This window comes from Falco biarmicus, chromosome 15 (assembly GCF_023638135.1).
Source record: "Falco biarmicus isolate bFalBia1 chromosome 15, bFalBia1.pri, whole genome shotgun sequence".
NCBI lineage: Eukaryota > Metazoa > Chordata > Aves > Falconiformes > Falconidae > Falco > Falco biarmicus.
Window position 1 is genome coordinate 18,756,880 of NC_079302.1, and position 17,482 is coordinate 18,774,361.

At 38.4% G+C, this 17,482-nt stretch overlaps 1 protein-coding gene across 1 annotated transcript in view; it reads left to right on the forward strand.

Moving 5' to 3' along the window:
* Nucleotides 1-17,482, forward strand: part of FTO (FTO alpha-ketoglutarate dependent dioxygenase) — a 260,521-nt gene that overhangs the window by 63,662 nt on the left and 179,377 nt on the right. The window contains exons 5-7 of the mRNA XM_056360492.1: nt 7,072-7,151; nt 8,968-9,111; nt 16,168-16,287. Of these exons, the coding sequence (XP_056216467.1) occupies nt 7,072-7,151; nt 8,968-9,111; nt 16,168-16,287 (344 nt within the window). The remainder of the gene's footprint in view (nt 1-7,071; nt 7,152-8,967; nt 9,112-16,167; nt 16,288-17,482) is intronic.

A 17,482-nucleotide genomic window follows, 5' to 3' on the forward strand; every position in this document is an offset into this window, starting at 1 on the left:
TCTGTAGCCTTTGTATATTTTTTTCCTCAAACACTTTAAAAAATAATTTTTATACAGTCTGGGAGAATATTCTCAAATTGGCCCTTTTATTGGGCTTTGAAGTACAGCAGAACTGGCTTTATAATTTTTACTTGACATGAAAGACTATATAAATGGGCATATACAGTTTTAGTGTATGTTTTTACTGTTCGGATTTTTTTGGAACTGACTTTTAAGAGGAGGCATCTTGAGGGTGCCATCTAAAAGATAAAATATGAAAATTCTCTATAGGAATCAACTTGACAATAAAGAAGCCAATTTTAGAGTGACTTATCTTGTCCATTTATGCATCATATGTTCCAGAACCTCATTTCAGTAAGCAGAGTCTTCTCGCTGGCCTTATTTTAAAAGCAATGGCAGCAGTATGCAAGGCATCTAGGAAACACAGCATTAAGAGTACTGCAGGTCATATTAGCTGCGAATGTACAGGGGCCAATTTGTAGGACTGTGTACTTTTTCTGACTACCATTGACTCGTCCAACTCTAGGGAAAAACTTTGCAACTTGTAGGTCTGTTCTTCCAGTTGTTGCAATGGTATAGTATTTACGGCTTTCTGTCAACTGGCATGTCGAATTAAGTTTGTTGCTTACAGTTAAAAAGTCAGGTCCTACCAATTCCTGTACCTGGAATACCCCAACTATTTCCTCTTATTATACACACAAATCTCAGATAAGAAAATGTGGTAACCTGATCTTTCTAATAGTAAATGCAATTACAGTAACTGGTAAATCCTGATCAATGGACATATCAGAGTAACCAAAAGAGCAGGGTGGTGTTTTAGCATTTTCAGTAGATATTTATTAATGCTTATGTTCCTCTCTTCCTTGGCTCTATGAAATGCTTTCCATTTTTTCTAGGTAGAATTTTAGTAAAGCGCAGCCTTAAAATATAAATCGACACCTGCATTCTCAGCAGTCCTCTTCAGATGAAATCATAAGCCAAAGCCATAATTTAAATGTATGTTAGTCCTAAACATGAGGTGATCAAATCCATTCTTCAAGTAAGCTATTACAATAATATAAATGTATTTTGTTTAAGCAAAATGGAACAAAATTCAAAATTACATTCAGTAAGACAGTTGGGGTTTGGGGTTTTTTTTTTGTTGTTGTTGGTTTTGTTTCGATTCTTTTGGTTTTTTTAAGACTTACTTTTCCTAATATGAAGAAAAAAATCTGGTGAACGATGGGAGATCTGCTGCCTAAAAACTCAAATCTGAACTTTATATCACTCATGAAACGGAAACAGTTTAGCTCAATTTAGAATAATATATTGGTCTGCAGAGGAAGTGCATACTGAACCCTGCTGTCTCAAGTACACAGTCAAGGGGTGTCTAATATGAAACGTGTTGGGTGCATGCAATAAATCCAAAACGCGTGGAGGTGAGCAAAGGGCCCCATCTGCTCTGTCCTAGAGCATGCTTAACTAGGCTTGTCATGGTCTTACTATTAAATTGGAATCTTTCCCCTAATCTTTGAGTTAGACATGACCAGATTTGCAAGCAGATTTACAATTTTCCCTAATTTTCCTACCATGACTTCAAAACATACTCAACAAAAATACATTCTGGACTTTTTCAAAGGGAGATTTACTTTTCTGCAGCTGTTTCCCATAGATCAAGCTCTTGCTTGAAGGTTAGGGTTTTAAAACAGCATGAAGATGAACTTGGAATCTTATACCACTCCCCACCCCCAGCAAATTAGAGTTCAAGAAGCATCAAAAAATTATTTTCGTAACCAACCAGAAGTAGGGTGCACACATTGCAGAGGTTGGCTTGTGGTTAAAGATAAGTATTTAATGGAAACACTTCCACATGTATATAGTGGCTCATTAAACTATTTCTAGATATTTAATCTGCTTCTATTTCCACAAACTAACTTGAACCCTCTTTGCTCTCTAGCATCTTGAATGTGTTGGAGTTTTTTGACCTTTTTTTTTCCTTGAGTCCACGTTTAATCCAAATGCTATATTCCTTGATTATTAAGACTTCGAACCCCTGAAACGCTTTTCTCGTTACCAAACTTTGATCATGAAGTTTGGCAAATCCCAGACATCTATCTTTCCTTTTCTTTCTTTTTTTTCCCTTTTTTTTTTTTTTTTTTTTTTAGTTCAGCCTTTTAATTCATTCTGTGTTTTCTTTGTGCACGCTTTTCTTATTTAAAAACTAAAAATATTTGTTAATTAGGGACAGATCATCCCTCTAGCTTTCTGTTACAGAAGTAGTATTCCATGGACCCATAAGTTCTTGAGGAAGGAGACGTACCTTCCTGGTGCTTCTTGCTGACATACCTACAGTAAAATCAGTTTTGGTTTGGTTTTTTCCTGTTGAAGCATTGTGTGCGGTTGGATTCCAGTAGGCTTGGAAATGGTGGAAAAGCATTTTAGTGCTTTTGAAAATTGCATTGTAATACAGTTAAAAAGAGAAAATTCTTTATTTTTTTAGGGTACTTAAAAAAAATAGCACAAGTTCATTTCACTTTTGTAGGCATTTGTGATGTTTGGAGTATCAAAGCTTTTGCCAGTGCTGTAAACCCCACTGTTCCTTTTATCTGCTTCATGAAATAGATGACAAAAAGACAACTATCTAAAAAGTTCAGGAAGACCACCTGAGGATGGGAAAGGTGCTATAACCCCCTGTTGCTAAGTCTGAGAGCATTTCCCGTTGTGGTTTTTGTTTTCCTGGGAACTACTTTGCCTAGAAGCACTAAGTTTTGGGCCTTTAGACCCTCCTACTCCTTTCAGTAAGGACAGGCTAAGAATTAACTTAGTTTTTCTCCACCTTGTATTTGTTACATCTTAATAGTCTGCAGCGCCATGTGTATGCAGTCATTGTTTCTCTCGAGTGCTTTGGCTCCTCACCTCACCGGTGCTCTGATAATTAGTTTATTAAATTAGTTAAGTATATGTTCAAAATTTAAGTGTATATACATGTACGTATCGATTAGCCCTTTTGACAAAGGCTGTACACGCACAGTGCTTTCAGTGTTTGTGCCATTTGTGCCTAGGCAATTCAGCTGTCTAGAAGAAATCATACAGTGAGGTGTGGACAGAGCGGGGCAGGGATGAAGAACAACAGGATCAGAGAGAATAGAGAGGAACTTGCAGTAGTTTTAAGCAGTGGAGAGGACCGGGCTGAGATTCTGTGCTGGGAGGATGTATTTGAGAAAAGAGCAGGATGGCAGAAATCTGTACAGGGGAGGGACAGAAAGGTCTATGACGTGAACTTGCTCCCACAATTTGAAATAGAATTTGCAGCATCTGAATTCCAAAATGTATCAATTGTCTGTAAATAGCAGGAAAATCACCGAGAAGCTTGCCTGGTAAGGCAGCCCACATAGAGAACAGACTGCATCTGACAATAGAAGCGTGCTCGGGTGTTAAAACAGTAGCATTAGGTTTAGGGGCTGTAATTCTGCTTCTTTCAGAATTTCACTGCAAACTTTGGTAAGTCCCCTAAGCTCCCTTACTCATACGTTTTTCTGTGTCGGTTACCAACTGTACGGAGGCCTTGCATGGATAAATGTGTTAAAGCACCAAGGACCTTAGATGGTTTTGTATTGCTTGGGTTTTGGTGGTTTATATTTTTTCTTTTTCCTACAGGTGTGAGGAATAAACATCCATATTAAATAAAACCTCCATTTTACAACTGTTTCATACAGGTCTGAAGTTTCTGTAGTTGGAAATTCTCTGTCCAATAATGGTATGCATTTGCAACTAATCAGATCATCTGCAAAACATTCTTTTGACTTACTAGTACTTCATCTGTAAAGTCAAAATCTGACCTCCACATCATTTAAACAGACTTCAAGTTGATAACTTTGTTTTCCAAGGTGGTTTTGACCACCTGTACACTATCATACATGTGATTAATTTCTTTTAATAAATCTTGCCTTGGCTATAGTAGCCCTATAATAGGATCGGGCCGTAAGGTGGCAGATGATTCATTGGGAAGTGGCAGACAGAAACTAGTAGAAATAAAAGAATAAAACAATCCATTTAAAAGAAGTATGAATTTTTGCCATATGAACCTATGCAGGAAATAGTCTCCTAGTTTCTTAGGTGCTCCACCTCAGACAGAAAAATGAAGTTATTTTTTCCAGCATTCAAACACCAAGCATGTGTTGCCCACCGAGTTGTGTTCCTTTAAATGCAAACAAGCCCTTTGTGATATTGTCAGGGTTTTGAGGAAACTGATGTAGGCATTCCGCTGCCTGAAGCGCAGGTTATCATCCTCACTTGCACGGTGGCTGGTGGCACAATGGAATCCTGTTCATACGGGTAAATATGAATAGCTTCAATGTGTGTGATCAGACTTTGATTGAGAAAATTCTTTGATCGGGATAGCCACTCTAGCATGTACTGGACTTCATTATTTTTTCTTGATTGTTTTCTAGAATTACTGTTTTAAATTTGGATAATTAGTAGCGTTTTAAAATTTATAAACAAGTGAAAGGCCTGATCAGACTTCAGAAAAATAGTCTGCATGTGATAGCATTTTTCATAGACGTGGGACAGCTTTGGGAGAGGAACATCTAAGCAGAAGACTGTAGTCCAATTCTCAAAACTTCTTTCTTATCTAGCTGTTAGTTGGCATCTCAGAGGCATCCATATGGAAGGCGAGACTGTTTTAAGAAGGGAACGTGTGACGGTTATTGAAACTGTGCTAAATACATTGCAAATTTGGTGTTGATGGTGATTTAAAATAAAATAAATTAAAAAAAAAGGTAATTTCTCATATGCATTATACAGTTCACCTAAGTTTTGCATGGTTTTGTTTTTTGTAGTAGATATTGAAACGGGATGCCCCTGCCATCATTGTCCTGAATTTGTGGCAAGATAAGGGGCCGCAGTTTGGTGGCAGTAAGATGCTGTGTTGGCTTTTGCCTCACCACAAATTCAGGAGAACTGTCTGACAATTAACTTGCCAAAGCAGGACTGATATGTGTATTCCAACTTTTATATGCATGTATTTTATGTGATGCATGATACTGGAGGCTGTGTTTCGGTTTTCCAAACCTCACCAGTCAGTGTTTATGCATGTAGATCTGATGTTAACTCCGTATGTATTTTTACCTAAAACTGCGAGAGCACTATGGTAGTTTTGACATGGGTGTCCAAGGGGGGTAACAGTTCTGGTTTGGCTCTAAAACCAGCATGGGAATCAGGATGTAACGTTCTGTATCTGATTAAAAGCTTTTGCTGCCAAATGTACAATGGCCAATTTAACAAGGAGTGCTTTTTCTTTTTGATTAATATAGTTTTAGAAGAAAAAGTAAAGCAAATCTTTACTGTAATCTCTTAAGACCTAGAATGTATTTTTCAAATATCCTTTGAGACTTCCAATCCAGAAGCTGCAACTATTTTTGTACAATTACAGTTTTAGATGAATTATAAACTCATAAATTAAAATTACAGGCTTCTTTCTAAGACTCATAAAGGATTAAAGATAGTTGGAAGCAATTTCAAGAGGGAGCCCTACAACGAAGGATTTGCCAAGGGTTTGAATAAAGGTGCAAATCAAAATGTAATACTTGTGATGCTGTGGTTGCTACATAAAACACACCACAGTGAACGGGCACTGAATGGAGTGGTGGAAGTGTTTAGATTTGTTTTCTGTCGCAATTCTTCTTGAAAGTAATTGTGATATTTAAATATTGCAATGTCCAGAGATAATACAGTTCTGTCGCCCTTGCAAGGCTTGGGTCTATGTAAAGGTAAAGGCTTTAGAGCATCTCTTCCTTCAGTAATAAAGAGAATACCATTAAACCCCACACACTGTGTTCTTTTCAGTCTGATAATCTTATTATGGTCAGAAGAGCATTTTCAAAAGTTAGTAGGGATTTGGGATATCAGGTTTCAGGTATGCAAATATTGATCTGTTAAAGAGAAATTGAATTTATGTGATGAGAAATTATGTAGCTTCATCCTTCCATCATGTCATACTAAGATGACTGAAACTAAATTCCCTGAAGGAATGGATACTGTTGAAAACACAGGCTCCAACTTAACTAGCATCTTGTAAGTGTCTATTCCTGTTCTTTTCTAATTTTGTATAGGATTGTTTTTTGCTTGGTGACACTTTAGGTCACCTGTTTTGTGGGGGTTTTTAGTCTCCTTCTACTGATTTACAAAAATCTAACCCAGGGATGATTTTACAGAAATTTTTGGTAGATTTTCCTGCATGTCTTGTTAAGGTTGAGAGGGCAGCATAATCGTAGCACCAAAACTGTTTGAATCGAAAGCTTCATGATTGGTTTTCAGTGTGAGTGTTGATACTAGATTTAGTCTGAAATTTTCCAGAGGAATATAGTTCCTCTTAAAAGTGCAGAATTCAAGCATTCTTCAGTTACGGTAATTTTGACAAAACTCCGATGGCAACCAAATAGGTTCCATCTATAAGGTTTGTGGCATTGTTGGTTTGCCAGCTTGTGAACCCAAGTCCATGACAGCTCACTGGCAGTCTGCAAGAAAGTCACTTATGAAAAGTTTGGAGACAAGTCTTTGAGCAGATTGTGCTTTCTGGGTTCCCAGTCCCTTGGCTCTGAGCTGAAGGGAGAACTTCAGATAAGTTTCAGATAAAAAGATGAAATAACATCTTTGGGTTTTTTTCTTTCTCTTTCTTTATTTCTGTTCCCTCCCCACCCCACCCCCCACCCCACCCCCATGTCAGTATTGTTCAGGGCTTTTTGAGAAAAGAGTTTGTAATTTCTGAGTAGTTTGTTGTTTAAAGTGATCTTCAACTTTGGAAAGTATTGATTTGTTTAGTTGAACTATTCCCATAAGAGGTGGGAAAATGCCACTTCTAAACTGTGTAAACTGGGAGGAAACTAATATGAATAGACATCTTTGTAACGCCAGGACAGTGAGTAATTATGCTCTGCTAAACATTGCAGCGCTATGAGGGTAGTACTGACTGAATTCTCTATATTTTTTCTTTAAATGCTTAATGTCGTGTTTTTAATTCATATTCAGCCAGAATAAGTTTTATTAAGTATAATTTTCCCATGTACTTAAGGTTTTCAAATCTGTCCCTAGATGATCTCAATATGACACATCAGCACTGTGTTCTGGCTGGGTTTTCACCTCGGTTCAGCTCTACTCACAGAGTAGCAGATGTAAGTATGAGAAATGCTTTGCTGTTTGGTCATTGTTAAAACTAATATTCTGGTACTGCATCGTGTTGTCTTATCCGAACTGTGATTCACAATATCTTATGACTAAAACGGTTTTCTTGAACAGCTCCTGCTTGTTTATTTTTGGATTGGGTTACACTTGTTTCTGTATTGGTAGCTTGCCTAAACTCAGGCATGCAAGATACGAATTGAGAATCCACTACACCACACGTTGTGAATTACTGATGAAATGTAGAAACAACTGGTTTTTTGCCTGAAATGTTTTAAAACTTCTTTGCTGTGTTCATATCCTGGTCCTAGTCAGAAGGCAGCATTCGTGGTGAGAAAGAAACACTCAAAACACATCAGCAGTGTGCACTGCCGACAATGGCCTTCAGGAGGTCAGCACAGCTAAGAGCAGTCATGACTCTGCTTTACGCTGGATCCTCCTGAGCATCTGAGGATCGAAGAAACAGAAGAGTGATACAGAGTCCCTTGTCTCAGAGTCATGCTGAGATAACAAGGCTTCAGCCTGAAATTCTCAAGTGCTAAGACACGTTTTGGGGTGGTCTTTTGGTTTTGTTTTTTTGGGGGGTTCTTTGGGTTTCTTTACTAAAGCTCTCCTCCCTATTCCTTTCCGTGGTGTTAGCAGTAATTTTGTTTATGTAGTGTTCTAATGGGAAGACATACAGAAAAATAAAAAGACTGTATTTTAAAAAGGTACTTAAAAAAATTACGATCACCACTTTCTTCTCTCAGCAAGGCAAAATATACCCTATTGAAACAACAGAGATACATGTATCTAGGGACTTCTTTTTCCCCCGTTGCTCTTTCTAATTTGCGCAGGAATGGAAATAAAGCAATAGCACCAAACATGGACATACACACACAAATAAGTTGTAATACGAAAAAAGTGCCTTTATTTCCCCAAAAAATACACACTCTGCCTGTATGAACTGGGTTTTGACATAAAGTTGAAGCACGCTGTACATTTTACAACAAATAATTCTGTGGGTTTTGTTTCATTTTAAGAGTCGTCTGACCTGCTGCTCTCGTCTGTGTGTTTACTTCTGCAGGAAAATGCAAACTTATTTCACACACTTCTCTGTTAAGTGATTGTGCTTTGTTTTTATAAACTGTTATGATATCAAGTTGTATAGTATGGATTTTATTTTTTCCCCCCAATAATGCGAGGCCAGGGGGTCCTTATTCAAGATTATTCCTGGAAATTTAACTCAAGGTACAGATATTTAACTGAAAATAATTAAAATATGCTGATGTCATTGTTCTTTTGTTTCAGAAGGGTTTTTACAGATTTCCTTCTAATTTTGAAGGAAATTTAATGAAAACAAAACAAAAGGAACAGAAGTGCAAAATCGTTTTGTTCATTCTCCATACTGTGAGAATCCATACTGTCTTGGACTGGATATGGAACTCCATTCTAGTGTTACTAGGAACCCACACAACTGATTCTGAAATAATGTCAAAAACTGGCTGGGAAGCAAGGGAGGGCATGGCTGTGGTTTTGTATGCTGTATTTGTAAATCTAAAAGAAATTCTTTTCTTTCTCCTTTCAGTCTATGCTGTACTAGTGGGCTAGATGTTTGATGATTAGACTTTTGCATATGTTATATTGATAACCATGCAGACAATGCAGAAGCATTATGCTTTTGTTTAAAAGACTATGAAATAAAGTTATAGAAATACATCCGTTCTACTCCTTCACTTCGATTATTTCAGAAGCAAGTAGTTCAGTATATTTGAGAAATACATATGTTTTGAAGTGGCTACATATAAATTTTTTGTTGTATCTTTATAGTGTTCAAGAGGAACATTGGAATACATATTTGGACAATGTGAACTGGCACTCCAGAATTTACAGACTGATTCTGATTCAGTGGCTTTATCTTTGAAATCACTGGAAACTGCAGTTGTAAAGCAAGTAGAAGAAATACATAATGAGGTGAGATGATGGGCACTGAAAATGTTTCAGCCAGGTTTGGGGAGGTGCCGTCTGCTTGTGGAGTTAATGGCAATTAAGTGTGTTTGGCTGCTCACAAGGCATTGCTCTGTACAAGTTTGAAGTGTGTTTTTTATTACTTTTTTACTTGGCTACAGTAATTGGGATCAACATGGATTGATTCTTTCATTTCCCGTGAAGTTTTCTTTTTTCTTTTTTAAGATCCCTCTGCTGGTAGAGTAAAAGAGTAGTTGCAGCCGTATTATACCATATCTGATAGTGTAGTGGACAAACCAAACTAGTGCTGCTTTAAAAAAAAAAGGGAGAGAGAAAAAACGTTAGAGGGAAAGAGCAGGTAAAATTTGTCAGTTGTATGCCAGGTGTTGAACCAGTGTTTTAAGAATGTCAGGTGTGACACAGTTTTATGTGCTTTAAAGTATATTCTAAAGAAAATACAGTGGAAATAATTGTGAGGAACACACTTAAGCAGGTTGTCCTGTGCTATGACATATGCATGTGTAACAACACGCTTTCACAGGATGTCAGTGAAGCTGGCAGCACTTCCTTGCTTGAAGTATAGGTCTGGAGTCTTAACACACACACTGATTTGACAAATTAAATTAAAATATTGGACAATATTTAGGGAAACTATGGGAAGAAGTAGTTTCTCCTGTGGTATAAAAGTAGGGAGTATCACAAAAATTGTAATTTGCCTTTTTCTCTGTTAGTGGATAGTCACAAATGTGACACAGTGGACTGGGCCTTCTTACAAGGGTTGTGTTTCTGAAGGTGGTAAATTTAGTACTTTTTTTTTCTCTCTTTATTTTTCTGAAGTTACAGAAAATGTAGTCAAGGCTACATAGAGTTTAAAATCACAGATTGTTTAGCTGCTCTGGAAAGCTGTCCTCTACCTGGAAAAAAAAACCCTTTCAGCTGTTCCTAACTGTAAACCACCAATGATAATCTCCTTTAAAACAGCTATAGCGACCACAATACAAACTTCTGAACCACTTTTTACTTAAATATCAGTTTTTACAGCACTCCTGTATTCAGACAATTTGAAGGAGATGTGCTGTATTTCTGCTAAGTGTGATCACTTTTAGAAGCCATATAGTACATAAGTATTTTTAATTATCAGCTGTTTAAATTGCTATCTGCTGAGGAATGCAATATTGTGTGTTGTTTCTAAAACTTCATAGAACACATTTTTGCCTGTATTGTGTTTACAGTTGGTAAATTGAGTGTAGTGATGGCAAAAGATTTGCACCCTTGACTTCTAGCAAAACAGCTCCTAGAGCAATTTAAAGAAGTCTGATGCATGCAGGGGTTTACAAAACATTAATCAGGCTTAGTCCATAAAACTACACGCATATGTGGTTTGCCCAGCTAGGGCCACATGCACAGCTGGTGTAAATTTGCACGGGTCCTTGAACATCAAAGACGTGTGCCGTTTACATCAGGTGAGAGACTAGCCCCTGGTGTTTGCAGTCACCTGAGTAATTTTGCTGTGTGACATACAGGGATGTTTCCTGTTACGCACATGGGATGTACTCCAACAGAACTCATTGTTTAACTTGTACATATTGCACACTGGACTTCTGAGACACATTGGATCTAGATTTCATTTGAAAAGAGGCTACCCACTCACCTTTTGCTGTTGTTGTTGGAGGTTTTTTGTTTGTATTGTTTGGGTTTGTGGGTTTTTGGTTTTTAATGCCAAGGTCACCTCTTCACTTGAAGGATAGATTCTGTGTTAAATTGCTACTTAAATTTCATTTGTTTGTTGCACAAGTAGACAAAATTACTAGTGGCTTATCATTGTGGTAAAATGCACATTTATTTTTTGAACTTCACTGAAGTGAAAACTTTCAGATCTGCTAGGCTGATGCAACTTTTTTTTTTCATGTAAGAGCTTTTTACCTTCTTTTTTTCACTGTATGATAAATCTTTGTATTTGCAGGCACTAATACAGGTTTTAGGTTCTCAAGCAGGTGAAGAACAAGACCATGTTTTATTTCTTTCAAGAATCAAACTGTTTACTGATGAAAATGAGTCTTCCTTTTGGTCAGTGTGGTCAGGATTTGGTCAATGGTTGTTTGGCTCTTTTTCCTTAGTTTCTTAGCATTTTTAAATACTGAACACAAAATTGCAGAAAAAGCCAAACAGAATTAATGAAGAACGGCCACTAAATTTTGCCTGTGTATTTCTGTCTGATCTACAGCTTTCTGTGCTGGTTCTAAACATCTTTGTAATTTTTTTTCTATTCCTCTGGACCAGAGATCATCAGCTTGAAATTAGGAAATATTCCTGTCTCTAGAGATGGTGATACAGTTATATTTTATTTTCAAATATAACTGTAACTGAAGTTCTTCACAGGGTTTAACTCAGATAACTCGGTGCAGCCATTGTTCGTGATTCTTGATCTTCCTGAAATCATTGACCAAACCAGAACCATCACAGTACCATCACCCCATGTGTAACTAAGCTAAAAATATAGTAGTTTAGCACAGATTCAGTCTGTGCTGGAATTAACTGCTCTGCCAAATGAGGTCTGGATGAATTACCTGTGTCTGCTGGAGGGAAAAAGCCCAAGAGCAAGTCTGAAAGAATGAGGTATGATTCTGTGCATTCGCTTTTGTATTCCTGGGCAGGGAAATTGACTTGCAGGGCTGATAAAGTAGGTTTGAACTGAAGATCTGAAGCATAGGTGTAGACAGTTTTTTCCATTTTTGTGGTGGGCAGAGAAACCTCTAAAAGAGGTATGGGTGAGTATCTGGGGGCTGCCTTTACTGATGTTAGATTTCCCAGAGTTCATTTGTCAGAGCCCCGTCTTGGATGTCTTGACAGAAGTATTCCTGTCAAAAAAGTAAGATGCTAATCCGAGGAGCTTTTTACCTTGCTGCCCACTAGAGATGCTGGAAGTTTAATATTTCTTTAGCCTTGGCTTTGTTGTCATGGTCTCCCTCCCGAAAAACAGCCTTCAAAGGAATGTCTGAGTAATTGCGAGGTATGTGCTGTTTGTTAGATGTGTGAGTCACTTCACTCCCAGTATGTACTTTGTAGTTGTAAGTAAAGATAACCTTAATTAAGGGTGTTCACGTGCTGCTTGTCTGAGTAGCTTATGGGCCTGAAGTCTGAAGGAATACTTCAGTGGCAGGGATCTGGTGAACGGTGTAGCAGGGTGAACAGACGTAATTACCTGGGCAGCTGTCAAGTACAATAGCCTAACAATGCGCGCACAGTCTTGGAGACTGAAGTCACCCCTTTAAGCAGTCCCATTGCTGTTTGGCCAGTAATAATTTATCCTGAAATAAATGATCTCGCAGAGCTCACTGCATGTGAACCTCTTGCCCCTACTGAATCACAGTTGGCTTTCCAAAATATATACAGCTGCTGGGTATGTCCAAACAGAGCTGCAGGGGACCTGGGGAAACCCTTTGGCAAATAAATGCTTTTTCAAGTAATAAACCACTGCTGGACAGACAATGTAAATGCTTATATGTTTAAAAATAAATTGCAGAAAAGATCATTGCCAGCCTATTCTTCACATTGCAAAGAAAATTTGTTTTGCTTGCTCTGAGTAATGCAGAACCTGGTAATAGTTCATGTTGTATGAGGTAGCTTCAAGGCTTCTTTATTTGCCAACACCAAACTAATAATCCGGTGTTCTCTATGAAGTAAAATGCTAGAGAAAATGGTTTTTTAGCATCTGGGGATTGTATTGAAAATGTAGCAGGTTTCAAAGTACTGAAGTTGGAAAAGGTAGGGGTCTGTTCTCATCACGGTTTTGCTCAGCTGTGATTATCAAATGCTGATTACTGTGATTAAAACTTGAGACTGAATTGGTTGCTCTGTTGCTTGTGAGGTACACTCACTTTTGCCTACAGCCGATCTGGGGGTTTGGCAGCAGTAGATGAATTTTGTGGTGAATGCACAAGGATGTAGCAAAGCCTGGGCTAGCTGTGTTGAAGGTACGCCGGTGTTAGACGCTAAGGTCACTGCTGAGAAAGGGTAGTGGTACACGCCGCCAAAGGAAGGTTAATACGTTTTAGCACATCACAGTGAGCTGACAGCACGGTTGGTGGCTGGCTAGTAAGGCAGAGAGAAAATATAGATCACCTACATGTGTGGCATTTAATAACCAATACTTTTAAATAATTGACTGAGGAGCACTGCCTCACAAAATGTCAAATGCTACTGTTGGCTTTTTACTACCCAGTATTGACTATATCCCAAAACTGGCTTTTAATCATTGTTTAAAGGACAACTTGAAAATACGTTGAGGTTAGACGTGTGAGGCCTGATTCTGAGCTTACTTGCACAGATGGAAGTCATATTGATTAGGAGAAGAAAATTGGTCCTCAAATAGCGTACATATTTTTACATGTAAATATGTTTAAGCTTTGCCCTGTTCAGTCACGTGAAATGCTTCCCAATGATACCTAAAGTTAGCTCTGATACATGGGAGTCTCCAAATTAAAACACCTTGACAAAAGCCTTGGCAAGAGCTGTTAACCTGAGAGTTTTGTCACAGAACACAAATGTTCTGGAACTTCAGTTCCACCAAGGCCAGAGTTGAGCTTTTTATTTTTCTGCAGTATTTACTGTTGCGGGTTTTTTTCTGCGGTGCAGCTCCTGGTGTTTGTGGAAGGAGGCAGGCCCATAGGAGTGCCTTCCTGCTGCCGGGAAGGGTGGTACTGAATGAAAGCAAAAGGATGTATAGCTTTTAAAACAACTTGGAAAGCAGATAGCATATGTTCTTGTTAAAATATGTCCTTGGTAATGGCTGTGATGTGAAAGGTGTTCATGTGTTAAAAATATCAGACTTAGTATAACTGGAATCTTTGGAGATTTTTAGCAACTCTAAGTATTTATGCTTGCATATATCTAAAACAAAGATAGAGTGATAGAGAAATCATGTCCACATTGCCTCATGAAGATGATTTTTTTTTTCCTGAATCAACAGTTACCTGTTCAGAGGTGACAGTTCAGACCAGTCACTTGTCAAGCAGCTTGATGGCTAAGCTGGTGGGTGAAACATTGGTTTCCTCCCCAGCCCCCATTTTGTTAACTCAGTTTAGAGCTAAATGGAGACATTGAGATGTATGGACCCAAGTTTGCTAGTAAATGGTAGTCCACATCATTAGACAGCTGCATGTTGCAATTTGGTACACTGACCTCTGATGAGACTAGCTAATCCTGCAGAAAATTAACTAGCCTGTTGCTAAACTTTACCTCTTATACTTAAAAAACAGGTCTTCTGTGTCAGGTTGTGTATTCTATATAGATCAATATACAGTTAAAATTTGGCCAAGATGTGCCAGACTTGAATTAGACTGAAATTACGTAGATTAATGTAGCAAATCAATATGACTAGTCAAAAATTCACTGGAATGGATTCTTGTCATGATGAGCCAGCCATATTGTAACATATATTTTTTTAAGAATTAAAACAATTTTCATTGATTAATGGCCTCGTGATTCATTTCATGAAACATGCTTGCCAGACACCATGTGTTATAGACCTTTCGTGGTAGAGGCCAGCAAAACCAAAAAGCGAGGGGAGAAAAAAGTATCGAGTGCTTAAAACTGTAGTTGAACCCTTGATGTGCTCCACCTTCCCAAACTCTGTATACTGATTTTTTTGTTTGTTTGTTTTTTAACAAACCGTAACTTGATTCTTCATTCCTCCTTAAGACTGTAGAGGAAGCAAACTTCCCTTCAGCTTTTTTGAAGAAGGATGTCCTCAAACTTCTGTGCTAAAAAGTTACTAGGCCAGCAGTCAGGGTTTTTTTAAAATACCTTTAAGATCAGTGTCTGCCAACTGATCATGTTATATTTTACCAAAAGAGTTGATTTAGTATTTTTTTTTCCACACTGCAAATATAAGTATCTTTTATTGTAATCTTTAACCTACTTTGACCAAATATTTGGCTAATGTTAACTGGAGCATTTCAGAGTTCTGTAGCCATTCTGATCACCCTTGCAGGAAAGAAAGCCTTGGGTGACAGCTTTGGGCAGTTTTCTTTATTCTTTCACCTTGGCAGGTTGTCTTTGTTTGCATCCTCTGAGCTGAGCAGGGATAAACAAAAACTTCTTTGTGGTACAAATAATGATTAAAGCAGCTTTGAACTCTGTGTGAAACATAACTACCACAAGAAAGATAACTACAGAATGCTAAAGAGCAGAGCTATGGATTACTATTAAAGGAAGAAAAGGCTCAGTGGAAATTAGGATGAATAGAATCATTTTGCTTAAGGAATATTTGATGAGTTAGATATTTATGTTTGTGTCTTAAAGCTGATCGGCCCATCCATACATTATTTTTTTAAAAAAATCCCCAACTAGTGAAGCATTATATCATTTGCTGTGTTTCATATTTTGAACACCAGTACTAGCTTGCTCTGCATGGAATTTTTGTTGCTTCAGTGGGGCGTTTGTTTTCCTTGAAAAACACAGTTCCCACACAAGCTTTGTCCTAGAGAAACCTGTTGTGTCTGGTGCCCCAGCAAGCTGAAACCCACTTTTTGGTGCCAGGTGAGTGTGCACACATGCACTGTGCTACCCTGGGAGCAACCAGGCTTCCTCATCCTGCTGCTGCCCCATCCCTCCCACTTCACTAGGCTGCTTTCCGGCCACTGGATGACCACAAGTTTTTCAATCTTTGATACAGCTGAAACATCTTGAAACCTGCAACGTTAATCAAAATAAGCCAGAGTTGGTTCTCATGTGACTGCATTGCAAGTGAGCCCAAGCGTTTAGCATTCATTGCGTGTGCACCGCATCTGAAGAAAAGAGTTGGGTTTTGCACCTCTCTGGGTTTGAAGGGAGTCACTCAGGTCACAAATTCATGTGGAAAAGAAATAAAATGAACAGCTGGGTGTAAGGGTGCACATAGAAATGAGTCCTTTGGTAACCTTCTCCTTTTCTGTGGGACTGTCCAGGCAGAGCTGGATTCATGTGTTGCCCCCTTCCTGCCCCAAATAACAAACACAGATGTTTATGCTACTGTATCTTTTTATGTTTTTGTGTTAAAACCCATATGTTTTTATCTTGCAGGTTGAATTTGAGTGGCTTAGGCAGTTTTGGTTTCAAGGCAAGCGATATTTGAAGTGCACTGATTGGTGGCTTAAGCCTATAGCTAAACTGGAAGAATTTTGGAGAAAAATGGAGATTATGGTAAGTACTAGTTCTGTAGTCTAAAGCCTCTAGAGCTTAATTCTGAGAGCACTCACAATTATGTTTGTTTTTAATTGTACTGTTGTAACGGGTTTTAAACTTTATTCAGAACATATGAAAAGTAGAATCAATGTCAGCCTTCCACTGTCTCCTCTTATTTTTCTCCCCCAGTAGCCAGAAGAAATGTGAGCAAAATGAGATCCAAAACCCCCAGATCTTAATTATTTCCTGACTTTGCTTGGTTTTAAAGTTTGACAGCCTCATAAGAAGACAGTTGTATATTACATCACACAAATTGGTACATGAAACTGTGCATTATCAGCTTTTTCATACCACACTGAAAGACAACTCTGCCAGTGCTGACAATGGTGAGTGCTTCTGAGGGAAGCTGAGAATAAAATTGATGGTCTGGAGGTATAGCTATCTGTCTGTAGTCCACGGGCACACTTACACCGTAGCTAGAACTGACAAGAGGAGAAGAGTTTCTTAAGGAATTCTAGTAGTGGTGGTTCCTGTGTGCTTGAAAGTACATCCCGGCTCTCCTTGAAAACGGATTCAAGTGCCGTTAGCCTGCTTGCTCTTGCTGGCCAGTGGAGAGTCCCTTGGGAGGCTTTGCTAGTGGAGGTGTTCGATACGATTGCCAGCGTGCCTGCTTCTAGATTTGTACACAGAAGGAGCTATATTGACAAACCTGTCTTGCTCATATCCGTACGTCTGCATTAGAAGCTGCTTCTCGGCCATTTCTGCTGGTCACAGCATAAGCCTCATTTTTCCTGTAGCTGACTTCGAAAAGTTTGTGATGTAGCTGAGGATGCTGGACATGATTTGGGGTAGAGCTGGTTTTGAATCTCTGGAGGTACGGTGCAACATGAATATGCTCTTGAATTGTGAGGGAAGTGTGGGGAGTCACTAACCTGCTCAAACGTATGGTACGATTTTCCCAGGAATGGCAGGTTTCAGACTTGGAAAATAAGCGTGGAAAAGTGGAACTGTCGTTTGTGAAATCAGTTTGCTGCAAGGAATCAGTGAACGTTAAACTTTCTTACAAACAGAGAGAAATTATTTATAACTTGTTTATGTGGGGGTTTTCCCTCATTTTTGTGTTCTTAAGTGCTCACATTCTTGAGTCGCTGTGATAATTTTAAAAAAATCCTTTGGTTTGTTTTTCTTGCAAATGACAACTTACTCGCTCGTA